General features: G+C 27.0%; 2 protein-coding genes across 3 annotated transcripts; both read left to right on the top strand.

Annotated features, from left to right (window-relative positions):
- Positions 1 to 6,643: 6,643 nt before the first annotated feature.
- LOC124843727 (ankyrin repeat-containing protein At5g02620-like) lies at positions 6,644 to 10,416 on the top strand. Of its 2 annotated transcripts, none has more exons than XM_088104217.1 (4): positions 6,644 to 7,014; positions 7,253 to 7,844; positions 8,315 to 8,724; positions 9,493 to 10,416. In XM_088104217.1, exons 2-4 carry the CDS (start codon positions 7,496 to 7,498, stop codon positions 10,378 to 10,380), a joined length of 1,647 nt encoding a protein of 548 aa, XP_087960343.1. In that variant the 5' UTR covers positions 6,644 to 7,014; positions 7,253 to 7,495; the 3' UTR covers positions 10,381 to 10,416. The 2 variants fall into 2 exon arrangements, with proteins under 2 accessions (XP_087960343.1, XP_047176495.2); XM_047320539.2 differs by having other exon boundaries at positions 7,248 to 7,844.
- A 3,537-nt stretch (positions 10,417 to 13,953) lies between these two features.
- On the top strand, positions 13,954 to 14,851 carry LOC148206307 (uncharacterized). The gene has a single exon (XM_088104216.1). The coding sequence runs from the start codon at positions 13,997 to 13,999 to the stop codon at positions 14,204 to 14,206; it is 210 nt and encodes a 69-aa protein (XP_087960342.1). The 5' UTR covers positions 13,954 to 13,996; the 3' UTR covers positions 14,207 to 14,851.
- Positions 14,852 to 15,535: the final 684 nt, after the last annotated feature.

Below are 15,535 nucleotides of genomic sequence, written 5' to 3'. Positions count from 1 at the left end.
CAAGAACTTGAAAAAAAGTAATAAAACTAAAAACTTTAATGTCTTATATATTTTTGAGATAAAAAAGTTAAATCAGATAAAATGTATAATTTAAATATTTTTGAGGTTGAATTCCATCATCCATTAACTTGTCACACTAACCTAATAGTTGAGATTACATTAAGCTCATTTTAGTATGTTATCTAAATTTATATATTTTAAATTCTACTTAATTTTGAAAAAGTTGTGTGATTTATGTAACATTTCGAAAGTATAGTTATATCAATTTTTGTTTAAATTATCTGGTGGTGTCGCAATCAATTTGGTATAAGATGAAAGTGCATGCATCTTGGTTACTTTTGGTTGGAGTGTGTCAAAATCAAAATTAATGACATGACATTAGAAAGCAAAGTTTATCTGTGTGTTTGTAAACTAAAGAGTATATATTGACTGTGAATAAGTTCAGAATATAATATATATATATATATATATATATATATATATATATATATATATATATATATATATATATATATATATATATATATATATATTGTAAATAAACATCCTTTGTTCACATTATTGATCTAGTTTTAAGATAACGTGACACAAAACATTAAAATGTATTATTATTATTATTATTATTATTATTATTATTATTATTATTATTATTATTATTATTATTATTATTATTATTATTATTATTATTATTATTATTATTATTATTATTATTATTATTATTATTATTATTATTATTATTATTATTATTATTATTATTATTATTATTATTATTATTATTATTATTATTATTATTATTATTATTATTATTATTATTATTATTATTATTATTATTATTATTATTATTATTATTATTATTATTATTATTATTATTATTATTATTATTATTATTATTATTATTATTATTATTATTATTATTATTATTATTATTATTATTATTATTATTATTATTATTATTATTATTATTATTATTATTATTATTATTATTATTATTATTATTATTATTATTATTATTGTAAGACCCATAAAAATAAAAATATATATATATATATAGTAGTAAATTTTAGCATTTTATTAGTAATAATAATTTTAGTGGATAGAAAAATGTAAATTTTGGATATAAAATTATAGTAATTTTATAAGGAGAAGTTAAAATTTTTGATAACTTATTTAGTATTTTTTTTAAGAAAATCGAATAGTAAAAATTGAATAGTGAATAGTAAAAAGTGAATAGTAAATAGTAAATAGTAAAAAAAAATAATAAAAATAAATTTTCAGCATTAAGATTCCTTAGCATGGAAGAAATTAGTAGGTAGAAACTAAGATCAGATTTGGTGAGTAAATGATTAAAATATTATTTTTTAAATAATATTAAAATAATAAATAATATTAAAATATTAATGAATAGTAAATTTTTTTTACCTATAAATAGCCATAGGAGGGAAGGGTATTTTGCACCAAAAAAAAAAAGAGGAATCAAGTGAGAGCTTGAGAAATAGAGAAGAAAGAGTTAGGGAGAAATTTTTAGTTGCAAGAAGAGTAGAGGTTCTGAAGAATTTCAGGGAAACAAATTCGGAGTAGGAGATTAAGTCTGGAATAGAGGTAAGGGGAGCTAATCTTTCTTGTATATGATTTTTATCCATGTTATGATAATGAATATGAGTTATGAGTATGTTAAAATTTTGGTAATGGTAGTTATCTATTCACTTATATAAATTTAGTTTTCATGATTATAATTTTCTTATTTTCAAGTTAGTATGGTAAAAATTTTCTTTTAATTATTTTGACCGTTGGATTTAGCTAAAATTTTAATATATGAATCTTAAGACCTATTTCTTCACTTTGACCGTTGGGATTTGTAATTAGAAGTCTGTACTTAGAGAAATAAATCCTGCATGTTTGAGTAAATTAATTACCCCTGTAGATCTATTACTGAGGCATCTCGGTAAAATATATATTACGACTTATTTGACCGTTAGATCAACTTGAAAATTTTATATATGATTCCTAAGATATATTAATACACTTTGACCGATCGGATTATAAATTGAAAGTCTATGTTTGGAGAAAATAATTTTTAAGTTTTGAAAAATCTGATGAACACTATATTTCTGTTCTTAAGTTATTATGGTAAACATTTCATATATATTTTATTTACCGTTAGATTGAGCCCAAAATTTAGTATGTAATTCATAAGACATATTAAGTCATTTTGACCGTTCAGATTTGTAATTAAATGTTTGTGCTTAGGGAAATTAGTTCCGCATTTTGAGTATAATTGAAAACCACTTAAAATTCTGCACCTAAGTTACCTCGGTAAAACCTCAATATCTATCTATTTAACCGTTGGATCAACCTGAAATTTTAATATATAGTTTATAACAAATAGTGAATTATTGTGACCATTCAGATTTGAAATCGGAGTTACAGATTTATAGATATTAATTTCGTATCTTCTCAGAGATCTCAATATTGCTTAAATTTCTATTTTTTTGGATATCTATATTAAATTTCGGTGTTAATATTATATGCTGTTGTTTTAAATCTGTAAATAAGAAATTTGTTAAAAACTATTTGAGGAACACTTTGGCTAAGGAAAGACTTGGTACTTAAGTTGTCCATTGTGACGCACCTCTCTTTCCTGGAAGTCTACTCGACAAGTTTTTAACTTAAATCCTATTGAACAGATTTTGGACTGTTAAATTATTGTGTAATATATCTTGTTGGAATATATTCAGTTTGTATGATTTCTGAAATAATTGGATTTTATTAGATTTGAATTTATGCATCTGAACATGATTGTGAATTATAATAATGTGATTTATGTGGAAAGTATGTGAATGTATGTGATTTGTATGACTTTTGGGATTGATGGACGTGATGCATATTGGTGTATGCATTCTGATTTGGTGTTCGATGCATATTGGTGTATGCATTCTGATTTGGTGTTTGATGCATATTGGTGTATGCATTGATGCATATTGGTGTATGCATTCTGATTTGGTGTTTGATATATATTGATGCATGCAATGTGGTTTAGTGTGTAACTCATATTTGTTTATGTAATTTGATCTGGTATAGTGAGCATAGTATGGTTTGATATCGAGGTATGTTTATTGTATTGAATTGTTAGCTCACCCTTACATGTGTGTGCATGTGAATGCGATGATCGTATAATGCGTGATATTATACGGGAGCAGATGAAGGAATGTCGTCTGAAGCAATACCAATGAAGAAAGAGATCGAAGATAAGTTAGAAGGATTCAAGTTATACTTAGGAGTTTATAGTTGAAATCTGAGTTTAAAATATGTATATCAACTGTGAATTTTTAAGTGTGAGATTACGGGATGTTACCGTAAATGTAATAATATGAATTATCCAATGTGAGATATTGGGATGTTACAATTATTATTATTATTATTATTATTATTATTATTATTATTATTATTATTATTATTATTATTATTATTATTATTATTATTATTATTATTATTATTATTATTATTATTATTATTATTATTATTATTATTATTATTATTATTATTATTATTATTATTATTATTATTATTATTATTATTATTATTATTATTATTATTATTATTATTATTATTATTATTATTATTATTATTATTATTATTATTATTATTATTATTATTATTATTATTATTATTATTATTATTATTATTATTATTATTATTATTATTATTATTATTATTATTATTATTATTATTATTATTATTATTATTATTATTATTATTATTATTATTATTATTATTATTATTATTATTATTATTATTATTATTATTATTATTATTATTATTATTATTATTATTATTATTATTATTATTATTATTATTATTATTATTATTATTATTATTATTATTATTATTATTATTATTATTATTATTATTATTATTATTATTATTATTATTATTATTATTATTATTATTATTATTATTATTATTATTATTATTATTATTATTATTATTATTATTATTATTATTATTATTATTATTATTATTATTATTATTATTATTATTATTATTATTATTATTATTATTATTATTATTATTATTATTATTATTATTATTATTATTATTATTATTATTATTATTATTATTATTATTATTATTATTATTATTATTATTATTATTATTATTATTATTATTATTATTATTATTATTATTATTATTATTATTATTATTATTATTATTATTATTATTATTATTATTATTATTATTATTATTATTATTATTATTATTATTATTATTATTATTATTATTATTATTATTATTATTATTATTATTATTATTATTATTATTATTATTATTATTATTATTATTATTATTATTATTATTATTATTATTATTATTATTATTATTATTATTATTATTATTATTATTATTATTATTATTATTATTATTATTATTATTATTATTATTATTATTATTATGAGTTTATAGCTGACCAATCATGTAATTGGTAAAATAATTGGAAGGAATCGTGCACTTGACATGTCACGAAAATATCTTTTGACAACCGTTTAGCAGAGTTAAGACGCAATTAATGTAACAAGAGTTACTGTTAAATAGTTAAGGTTTGCATTAATGACCATTAAGAGATAAATTAATTGGTCAGATTCCTTTAAACTTTATAAATAAGGGTTTAATTTCGAGATAAACTCACTTTGACTCGTTATTAAATTACTAAAGACCTACAGAGAAAAATTTTGAATTAAGAGTCAAAATGTCTTTTGTAGGTCACTCCCATACATTGATCGGTTACCAAAGCACGGTGTGGAGAGAAGACAAGACTTTCAGACAAACGGTTGTCCTCGTCCCATTTTCAGCAAAAACACGTATGAAGTTTTTGTAATTAAACATGTTCAGTGTATATTATATTACTATCATTAAGAGGTTCAATCGATTGAATCAAATACGAATTATTATATAATTTAATAAAATATGCTTAAATACTAACTAAGACAAGATAAATGGGTCACTAGATTTAAATAAATCTATCAAAATAAGAATTCACACATAATAAATTATATTATGAATAATAAAACCATTAAGATATTTTATTTACATTATTTTTAGTTACGCATTTAACACTTTATTAAGATTTGAAACTAACTTAAATTTTGAAATGTTTTCTACTAACACAACCTCCTCCGTTAATCTTATAGAGAAAATGAACATTTTGGAGAGAAAATATTGTAAAAGTTTCTAGAGTTGAAATCTTTATCGGATATCTCTTCCACTTTATAAAAACAATATGAATAAAATATAATATTTAATTTATTATTTTATAAAGTTAAATTAAACTAAAATTAATTTATTAAAATTATATTTTAAAAATGTATAGAATAATATTTTAAAAATGTCTAGAATAATATGCGATTTGTTGGAGTAGTGATTTTTTTGTTAATGAATACTACAAGTATTTTTATAATAAACAAATATTCCATAGATAATAATGTAACCTTCACAATGTTACGTGACTAACCTTTTTTTTGTTCTTATAATTGAATCTAGTCTTAATAGAGTAGCGTATATTTTACTTGGATCACCCATTAATTGTTACATAATCATTTGTTGGTGTTTACTTCAGAAATAAATGAATATAATTATTGACAATGAATTTTACAAGCTTACAGTTTAAAATTTAGAAGAAAAAAAAAGTATTTTAGTTCTCTAACTTTTTTCCATTTAAGTCCAATTTAATCTTTTTAAATATATTTTTTTATTTCATAAAAAAATAGTTTTTAAGTGAAAAGAACATTTCAGGTTACTATAAATTAATAGGAAAAGTCATCTTTAAAAAGTAATCGAAAAAGGTTATCTTAAAAGATTAATATGAAAAGTTAACATACTATAATATAGCAAACTTTTATGATAGAAACTGAAGAGGGTAACCAAATACGATAGGAAAAATTTAATGATTAAAATTGAGAAAAAAGAGTATTAATGATTAAATTAAAACTCAATTAAATTTTTTTAAAAAGGGTAAAGTAGCACTAATTAATTTACCAAAATTAAAAACTTTAATAATGATTTGTGGTTTAGACTCCAGTTAATCATTTATGGAACAAATTACACTATGCTTTCTTAAGAATTAAGAATATTATACGCAATTTGTTTCTATTTTATGTAATTAACACAGATTCTTTGTATTCATACAGTAACATTCGATTAAAGAGAGCAATTTTTTATTATGCCGAATATTTTAGACAAACTTTTAAAAAATTGGTAGGAACAATTTCTTAAAAATTAAAATTAAATTAAAAAAAACTTATTTATAATTTTAACTTATTTGTGAATTAATCTTAACTCCTTTAGTTGAATTGATAAAAAATAAATAATTTTCTTCAGCCAAAGTGAAAAAAATAAAAAATAAATAGATTGTTGTAGCTTATAAGAAGAAGAAAGTGGATAATTTTATTGAGGACACAAATTAGCGATGGAAAAGTCAACTGGAAAAACTATAGCGCGTGAAGAAAAAGCTCGGTGCACTCGCGGAAGTGGGAATTCAAATGCGCGTGGTTCTGTTAATTCCGTTTTCGTTCATTGGACTCTTTCGATTTTGGTCTCGGGCATCTCTTTCACCACATTAGCCACCGCCGTTGTTGTTTGCCACTCTCTTTCCTTTTTAATTCTTCTGTTCTCAACTTTTTTTCCATCAAACAGTTTCATTTTTTTATTCCCATCATTTCATTCATATCATTCGCAACGCTTTCTCCTTCTTCCATCGTCACTACTATGTTAAGTTTAAGCTATCTCTACCTCTGATTTATATTCGTGTAAAGTTGTTGCTTGCATGTGACTTTCGTCTCTTATGTCTTAATCATTGCCATCTATTGCCTACGTCTTCTAAATATTCATCTCCTTCAACCCCATCACTTTCTCCATCTTCTTTTTTACTCTGTCTCCAAAGTTGGTTTCTTTACATTACAGCGTGTCCAACCAAAGCTACCCACAAATCTCAATGCTTTCTATGAAGCCCAACACAACCAGGTGAGACTGAGAAGCTTCCTTCACACTCACCCTTGATTATTATTTTTTGTATACTTTTTCTTTCATCAAATTTGCACCTTTTGTATTGCTTCTTATGAAACTGCACTCACCAACTTTCTCTCAAGCATGAAGAAAATGCAATAAGAAAAGGCATAGCTTGATGCTGTGGGTATTTTGTTTGTTTTTTTTAACTTTTTAAGTTTTAACTCAGTTTTTTTTTTCTGGGTGATCAGTGCAGTGATTCTGGAGGCTTGCAGGAGGATAGAAAGTTTCTGATGTTTTGAGTTTTGTTTTTGAGTATCGATTTGGATGATCCTCTCCTTTGAGTTGCTTCAAGGAGAGAGAATTGTTTGGGATGAAAGATGCAAGTGTTGATCTGGGTTTTTGCTGGAAGGAAGAAAAGAAGGTTCTGAATTCTGATATATAGTAGTTGGAGTCAAAACTGAGAGATTGATTAGGGTGGTGTGTGAATCCAAATCCAATGGAGTCACCAACTGTGCAGCCGCAGGCTGTATCAGCAAGCACGCCAAGGAAAAAAATGACAAAACAAGTGACAGGTAAAAGGGATGATACCCCTTTGCATTCTGCAGCAAGAGCAGGGAATCTGAGCGTTCTGAAAGACACGGTTAGTGGCACTGAAGGGGGTGAACTTCGTGCTTTGTTGACAAAGCAGAACCATGCTGGAGAAACGGTGCTTTATGTTGCTGCTGAATATGGTTATGTTGATATGGTTAGGGAGATGATTCAATATTATGATCTTGCTGGTGCTGGAATTAAGGCAAGAAATGGTTTTGATGCACTCCACATTGCTGCCAAACAAGGCGATTTAGGTATGCCTTCAATATGACTTTATATGCTTGCTCTTTTGTGGTGTGTGATATTCGGAGGGAATCTCAATCGTGTTTCTTTTGAGATTCCTTGAATATTTTGTCAACGGCTCATCCTGGATTGTAACCCACCTTGTAATCACTACTCGATAGATGTAAATTTTGGATATCCTTTTGTTCTACAACCTAGGACTATTTAAGCCAACCAATACTAATTCTTAGATGTACCAATGCTAACAATAACTAGGACATTTTTGATGAATCCAAAATCTGAATCAGTTTATTGGATTGCAGTTTAGGCCTCTGGGGTAAAATAACGGGTTGTTTCATTGAATCATTGATTGAGACTCTTTGTACCTGTTATCTAAGAAGAATTTGAATCTCTCTTCTACCTGTGGATGTTGGTCACTTTCGTCTTTTCTCAGTTTTTCTTTATTATTTTCGTACATGGTTAACAATTTTCCCTGTTGCAGATATTGTGAAGATCCTAATGGAGGCTCATTCTGAGTTGTCAATGACAGTGGATCCATCCAACACCACTGCCCTGCACACTGCTGCATTACAAGGGCACATTGAGATTGTAAAATTTCTATTGGAAGCAGGTAGTAGTCTGGCAACTATTGGTAGAAGTAACGGAAAAACGGCTTTGCACTCTGCAGCAAGAAATGGACATGTAGAGGTTGTGAAAGCACTTCTGGAGAAGGAGCCTGCAGTTGCAACGCGGACTGATAAGAAGGGACAGACAGCACTTCACATGGCAGTGAAGGGACAGAATCTTGAGGTGGTGGAGGAGTTGATAAAAGCTGATCCCTCAACAGTAAACATGGTTGATAACAAGGGTAACACGCCATTGCATATAGCAACCAGGAAGGGCAGAGCTCAGGTAAATTAGAAAACATGCCTTTCACAATGAAGCCAATATTTACATAAAAACTTCATATGCAAGGTTATGATTATAAGAAATGGATTGTGATTTAGATCATGCATGTGGATAAATGTGTTCTTTTTTCCCATGTGGTATCCCGCAGTGAGAACAAGAATAGCATTTGGGTTGATAGTGCTCTGTTAGGAATTCATGTTAGCAGTCAACTTGAATGATATTTTCCTGATCACAGAAGTTGTTTCATCCTTTCGTTCTTTTAATTCAAAACGAGTTCATAATGTTTACTACAATTTGAACACGATGGAAGTGATAATCCAGAATAATTGGGTAATCATTCTACAAAAGTCATCTTGACTCATACTTTTGATACCTATTATGCACTTGTTCCTGGGACAGATGAAAGATGAAGCAAAAGATTTGGCTATCATTTGGTTGAAATTTACTTTATGATTGATGTTATGATATTCACTACACTGTTCAAGTTCAGATCTTTACCTAAGACCTAGATCTCATGGTAGAATTCTTTTGAAGATTTTGGCCCTTGGCTTCTACTTTCTAAAGGTGTGAAATTATATCTGGTTTAGCATGCTTGGCCTTCGAAAATAATGAAAGAAATACAAGACTTGAGCTAAACCCTCACAGATTTGCTCCGATGTGAGACTTTGTTTGTACCCAATAGGAATCGGTCTTGATCCAGAAGAAAGTTAATTTTAATAGTTTTTATTGGATTAATGATAGTGTCTGAACTGTTGATTTCTGTATGTGCAGATTGTTAAGTTGCTTCTTGGACAGACAGGAACAGATTCCTTAGCAGTTAACAAGTCTGGCGAAACTGCACTAGACACTGCTGAAAAAACTGGGAACTCTGAAGTTAAAGACATTCTATTGGAACACGGTGTTCGAAGTGCCAAAGCCTTAAAGACGCAGCCAGCAACAGCCACAGCCCGTGAGTTGAAACAAACTGTGAGTGACATAAAACATGAAGTCCACGACCAGTTGGAACACACCCGCCAAACCAGAAGAAGTGTTCAAGGCATAGCCAAACGTATCAACAAATTGCATGCTGAAGGACTCAACAATGCAATAAACTCCACCACTGTGGTTGCAGTCCTCATTGCCACAGTTGCCTTTGCAGCTATTTTCACAGTCCCTGGCCAATTTGCTGATGATCCAAAAGACATTCCTCCAGGTTCGGGAATGACGATTGGTGAAGCAAACATAGCCCCACAAGCTGCATTTCTCATTTTCTTTGTCTTTGATTCCATTGCCCTCTTCATTTCTCTGGCTGTGGTGGTGGTGCAGACCTCGGTTGTGATCATAGAAAACAAGGCAAAGAAGCAGATGATGGCCATCATCAACAAGCTGATGTGGTTGGCTTGTGTGCTAATTTCTGTGGCCTTCTTAGCACTGTCATTTGTAGTGGTGGGGAAGGATGAGAAGTGGCTTGCAATTGGAGTCACTATCATAGGGACAACTATAATGGCCACAACTTTGGGCACCATGTGTTACTGGGTTATTAGGCATCGCATTGAGGCCTCAAATTTAAGGAGCATTCGGAAATCCTCAATGGGAAGCAGGTCAAGGTCTTTTTCGGTATCAGTTATGTCAGATTCTGAGCTACTAAACAATGAGCACAAGATACTTTATGCCATATAGAATCACTAATAAAGCTTTGGTTGCTCTTTTCATTTACTCTCTTCTTTCCTCAGCTCATGGATTTATATCCAAATACTTCCCTGATTATCTACTCTCTTTCTCCCTTCTCTTACTGCAACACAATTCCCTAAAAACTTCACTTTACTTTTACATGATGATTCCAATTTCTCATAAACATATAACCACCTTAATATGTGAACCCAGATTTCTTAAATAAGATTCTCGGAGGTGATTAATCAGGTTTTTAACACAAGTTAAAAACAATATTTGGTCAACAAATAATTAATCTCTTAAGTTTATATGGCTGATTAATGAATGTTAAGTTATTTATTATTACCCAATATAAAAGCATGTAAAGTTGTCAGTGTCAAGATAAAAAGAAAACATAATCTTTCTTTCCATTCATTGAACCAGGTGAGACAGTTTTCTGGTGTCTTTATTACAATGACATTGCAACAAAAAATAAGAAGCAAAACGACAGGATAAAAAAAAAAAAAACTGTCCCAATAATTGTCATAGTGGACATGTTTAATTTGTTCTGCTATATGACAAAATGTATGAAGACATCTTAAAGATTAAGACAATGGTTGGTCAGTGAAATCTATTGTTGTTATTGGTCTAATGAATGCTTTGGAATGTGAAGTTCTTATTTGCTGGAATGAATGAATGACGTGATGAAGACCGTTTAGGTTGAATAATAAGTTGTATTTTTGTTTCTCTTGTTCAATAGTTTTTTCTGCTATCAACACTCTTTTTGTCCGACATTGAAAACAGTTTAACTGAAACTGTTATATTTGAAGAGAATTTGATGGTGAATACAAGATATATGAAAAAACAATTATATAGTATAATTTAATTATAAATTATCGTGTATAAATTTGTTTAACTTTTACCATAACCATTTTAAAATTTATATCAACCATGATTTTTAATTAGTTGAATAATGTATATATATTTTTTATGTAGATAAGATACAACCATTAGACTTTTAATAATTATATATTGTTAATGTAAAAGTTTTGGAACTTTTAACCAAATAAAAACATAATTAATATACATTTTTAAGGTAATTTTTATTAAAGTCAATAACCTTGTTATCGTGATAGTTTTCATTATTTTGTTAGATGAGATGGCAAAAAGATTTATAAATAGTACTTTCTCATCTGAATGAACTTCTTTACTCATCAACTAGTTATGAGTCTGTTCTTTTTTTCAGATGAGACTTTATAAAAAAATAGCTATGCACTTTTAGTAAAACAAATTATATATTATCAACCGATTATAAATTATAATTGACGTAATTACCATTAAATTTAGCATGCTTATCATAGATGCGATTTGTAATTGAATGAAAATGTAAAAATATTTTACTCTATAAGTGGATGCTTATTTTCATATAATCAGTTTATTTACCAATTCTAACTTTTATGGACCTAGCCTATCCATCAGTTTAAAGCCCGTGGACCCTTTTTTACCTAGGGTTATTTCTTCTTGCACATCCCTTTTTCCTTCCTACACCTCCAAAACATTGACGAAATGACACAATTATCTCCTTCTTCCCCTCCCGTGTCCAACCCCTTCAATGCTCCCGACGAGGCCTCCACTGCTACATGCCAAATTGAGGAGGAAATTACAATTTTAAAATTATTAAAAAGTAGTTTCTAGTAGAAACCGTAAATTAAAATGTTGACTAGATGAGTTGTAGTGCTATTTCACCAAATTACAAATACAAAAATAAGAAATTATTAAAAATTTATGATGATCAGAAGTATAGTAAATAATATATGGATTCACAGTATTAAACATTTGTATTTTAGCTTAATATAAGGATATTTTTTCTAATTTATAATAATTATCTCAAAAATCATATTAGTACGGTTAACCAGTGTTTTTACCATACAAAACCATCAACAATGTCCCTTACTAAACCCAACTACACAAAATCAACATGTATCCATTACTTTTTGAACCAACCATCAATTTATACATTTCATATATACATGTACTTTTTTTTTTTTCAACTTGTCTTTCCTGTTTTCCTTGGGATAAAGTGTGGAAGTCTTTAAAATAGTTGTTCTATGGGGCCACATTCATTAGTGGTTTCTCGACATTTTTCTACAACTCATCTAAATAATTCATGCTCTTTTGTTTTCACTTATTCCATACATAGAAAGTGACACATCTTCATGCTCATTCATCTTATTCACACCAGTCACCATTTTTCCTGTAATTTTGTTGTTATTCTCAACATATTATTCATGCGGTATACTTTAATTCTTATTAGATCATAAGATGGCTCTTTTTTCCACTTCAATACTCCAATCGTATTATTATTTTTCTTGTATGTGAAACTTTCTTTCACTTTTTTTATGTTTTTCTTTCTCTAATTTTTATGTCTGTCATTCTCTACTCATTCACCCTAAAACATAATAAATTGACCTTTTCAGTTTGTTTTTATACATGTTAAAATATTTTTTGTGAGAATAAAATCACAAATTATATGATATAGATGTATATGATTGTTTAAATGAAGTATGGAATGTATATATAGGCATGTATAAAATTGAAAAAAAAAAGTATAAAAAGACAAAATAATGAGAATAACTGCATAAGAATATTATACAGTAACCCTTCTTCCTTTTTCAAAAGTCACGAAAAAAAATGTCGCCAATTAAACGAAGGAATAAAGGCCACCCAGAAAAAGCTGGAATGGTCTCTATCATGAAAAGGACAAAAGAGTAAGCAATTACAACGATTAAATATACCATAAAGATAAAATGAAAATAGTTTAAGGTAGTTCAAATTTTGTTTACTAATCACAACATATATAGAAAGTGCATTTAAAATTGAAAAAAGAAAAATAACTCTAAATTATTTAATTGAAAACGTTAAGAGAACAAGTCTCTAAGTTAAATAATCTATTTTTTAGTGTATTGAATTGAAATAGAAGAGATTTAAATAGATGTTTAATCAATATTTACGATTTTATTAAAAATATAAAATTTTAGAAATATATGTTAAAATAAAAAAATAATTAAAAATATTTACGTTTATGAAAATTTTAAAATTCAATTAAAAGGTCAGATATATTTTTTGTCTTCAAATTATTTTTAAAAATTATATTCTATCCCTAAATTATATATATATATATATATATTACTTTATAAAAATATTAAAACATTTTATCCGTAAATAATATAATATAACATCTATTTCTTGAGAAGAGTTTTTTACATTAATTTCATAAAATCCATATATACATAATTTAATTTAAAGATTAAAAAAAATAATTTTGTAAACGTTGATTAAATTATTTGAACACATCACTATTATAGAAAAAATAAAAAATGTAAGCATGTACTAGATTTTTTTTAATAAAATTTTAATTCAAATTACTTAATTTTATAAGAAAAAAATGGTTAAGAAAATATTGTAATTAAATATAAGATGTGACACAATTATCTTATCTATAGCCCATCTGTCACCCAACATAAGGAATCTTGCGACCCACACGAAGAAAAGTAGCCCATGCTAGCTACCATTTCCTCTATATAACTCTCCATTGCTCCGCCCTCTAAGTTCTACTACAAAGGGTTACCTTAGTTAATTATCCACCATGAAACCTCACGTTTCTGGTGAAACCTGTCTGGCCAAGGACTCTGGAAGATCCGCCGTCGGAGAGAAGCTCCACCAGCTTTCTAAGGCAATCTCCACCGATGCCTCCAACCATCGGAGTAGGCTTCTCAAGCGCAATCAGAGGTTCAGCCTTCAACCAGAAGACCCCATAAGAACCCTAATGTTCTTGGCCTCTTGGAGTCACACATAGACTTTCCACAAAACTTAATAACAAATCACTCTGCCAAAATTCATTCATCTTGTTACATAAGTCAATATATAGGCATAAAAATCTTACAAGTTTTCTTGGCATGATATACACAACAGATGTATATGTATATATGGCAGCAACTTAAGGACAAAAACACTGCATATATATATATATATATATACATACGTACATACATATATATATATATATATATATATATATATATATATATAAATATAAATATATGTATGGGTGCTGCATCTGTGTACACCCAAAAGAAAAAATCTGTATATTTATATGTATGTATGCGCGGGGCTATATCAGAGCTGTAAAATTTGTGTGTTATAATCAGATATCTCTTTTATGTTTGTGTGTTTATGGTTCAGTTTATGCAGTGCCTGAAACACTTGCAGCTGCTTTCTGCCATATTGGAATTGGAATTGTGGATGATGACAGCTATCAATATATTCCTGAATTCATCTGAAGAATATTTTGGAACAATTTGAGTGTTAAGATTAGATCGGCTATTCGATCTTATCTTTTATAAATGTTTTTCTTATTCTTTCAGATTTTTTTGGTGCTGTCAGAAAAGTGTATAACTATATATAATATAAATCCTCCTCGCTTCTATATTTTAAAAACTTACATTTAATGTTTTTTTTAAGTTAAAATATTATGTATAAAATAATCGATTATACATAATTAAATGAATGAAATATGGTTTTGCTGACTCTGATAATCACTGATTCTCTTTTAATTTCTTACAAAATAATATTCATATTTTTTTTCTTACAAAATGTATTAAATTTACTGCTTTTTTTTTTAAATATGTTAAACTCCTTTAAATAAGTGACTTATGTGGTAAATTAAGTTAGAAATCAATTATCAAAATTATCAGTTATGAGTGTAGTACACATTCGATTAAGTGCATACTTGTTTAAATCCGTGTTTGAAAAAGAAAAATTTTCAAGGTTTCGAATGATTTTTTCATAAATTTTATATTACTGAAATGCCGATTAAATTACCTCAACAAAGCAATAATCTTTGAAATTTAACTATCATTTAAACATAAATCTTGATTTTTATTCTAGAATGTTATTTTTTATAATAATGAATTGCTTTTTCAATAAATATAGAAATTATTATATGACATATTTAATAAATTCTAATATTTCATAATTATATATGATGTCTAATATTTCATAATGACTTTTAATATTTCATAACTTCGTATAATGGTAGTATTAAATTTTCTAGATGAAAAAAATATAACTTAAGTGAGTATATACTTTATCTACAAACTGGTATTTCTTATTTACATACTTATTA

Source organism: Vigna umbellata, chromosome 1, assembly GCF_029865625.1.
Source record: "Vigna umbellata cultivar VRB3 chromosome 1, Vumbellata_1.0, whole genome shotgun sequence".
NCBI lineage: Eukaryota > Viridiplantae > Streptophyta > Magnoliopsida > Fabales > Fabaceae > Vigna > Vigna umbellata.
Note: the sequence above shows the minus strand (reverse complement) of the source record. Positions and strands in the feature narration are given on the sequence as shown.

What these genes read in the sequence shown, in the direction of transcription:
- LOC124843727 (XM_088104217.1), top strand. Translation starts at nt 7,496, where the DNA reads ATGGAGTCACCAACTGTGCAGCCGCAGGCTGTATCAGCAAGCACGCCA. An exon ending in TGCCAAACAAGGCGATTTAG is followed by an intron (nt 7,845 to 8,314) that starts GTATGCCTTCAA and finishes TCCCTGTTGCAG; the next exon opens with ATATTGTGAAGATCCTAATG. An exon ending in CCAGGAAGGGCAGAGCTCAG is followed by an intron (nt 8,725 to 9,492) that starts GTAAATTAGAAA and finishes CTGTATGTGCAG; the next exon opens with ATTGTTAAGTTGCTTCTTGG.
- LOC148206307 (XM_088104216.1), top strand. Translation starts at nt 13,997, where the DNA reads ATGAAACCTCACGTTTCTGGTGAAACCTGTCTGGCCAAGGACTCTGGA.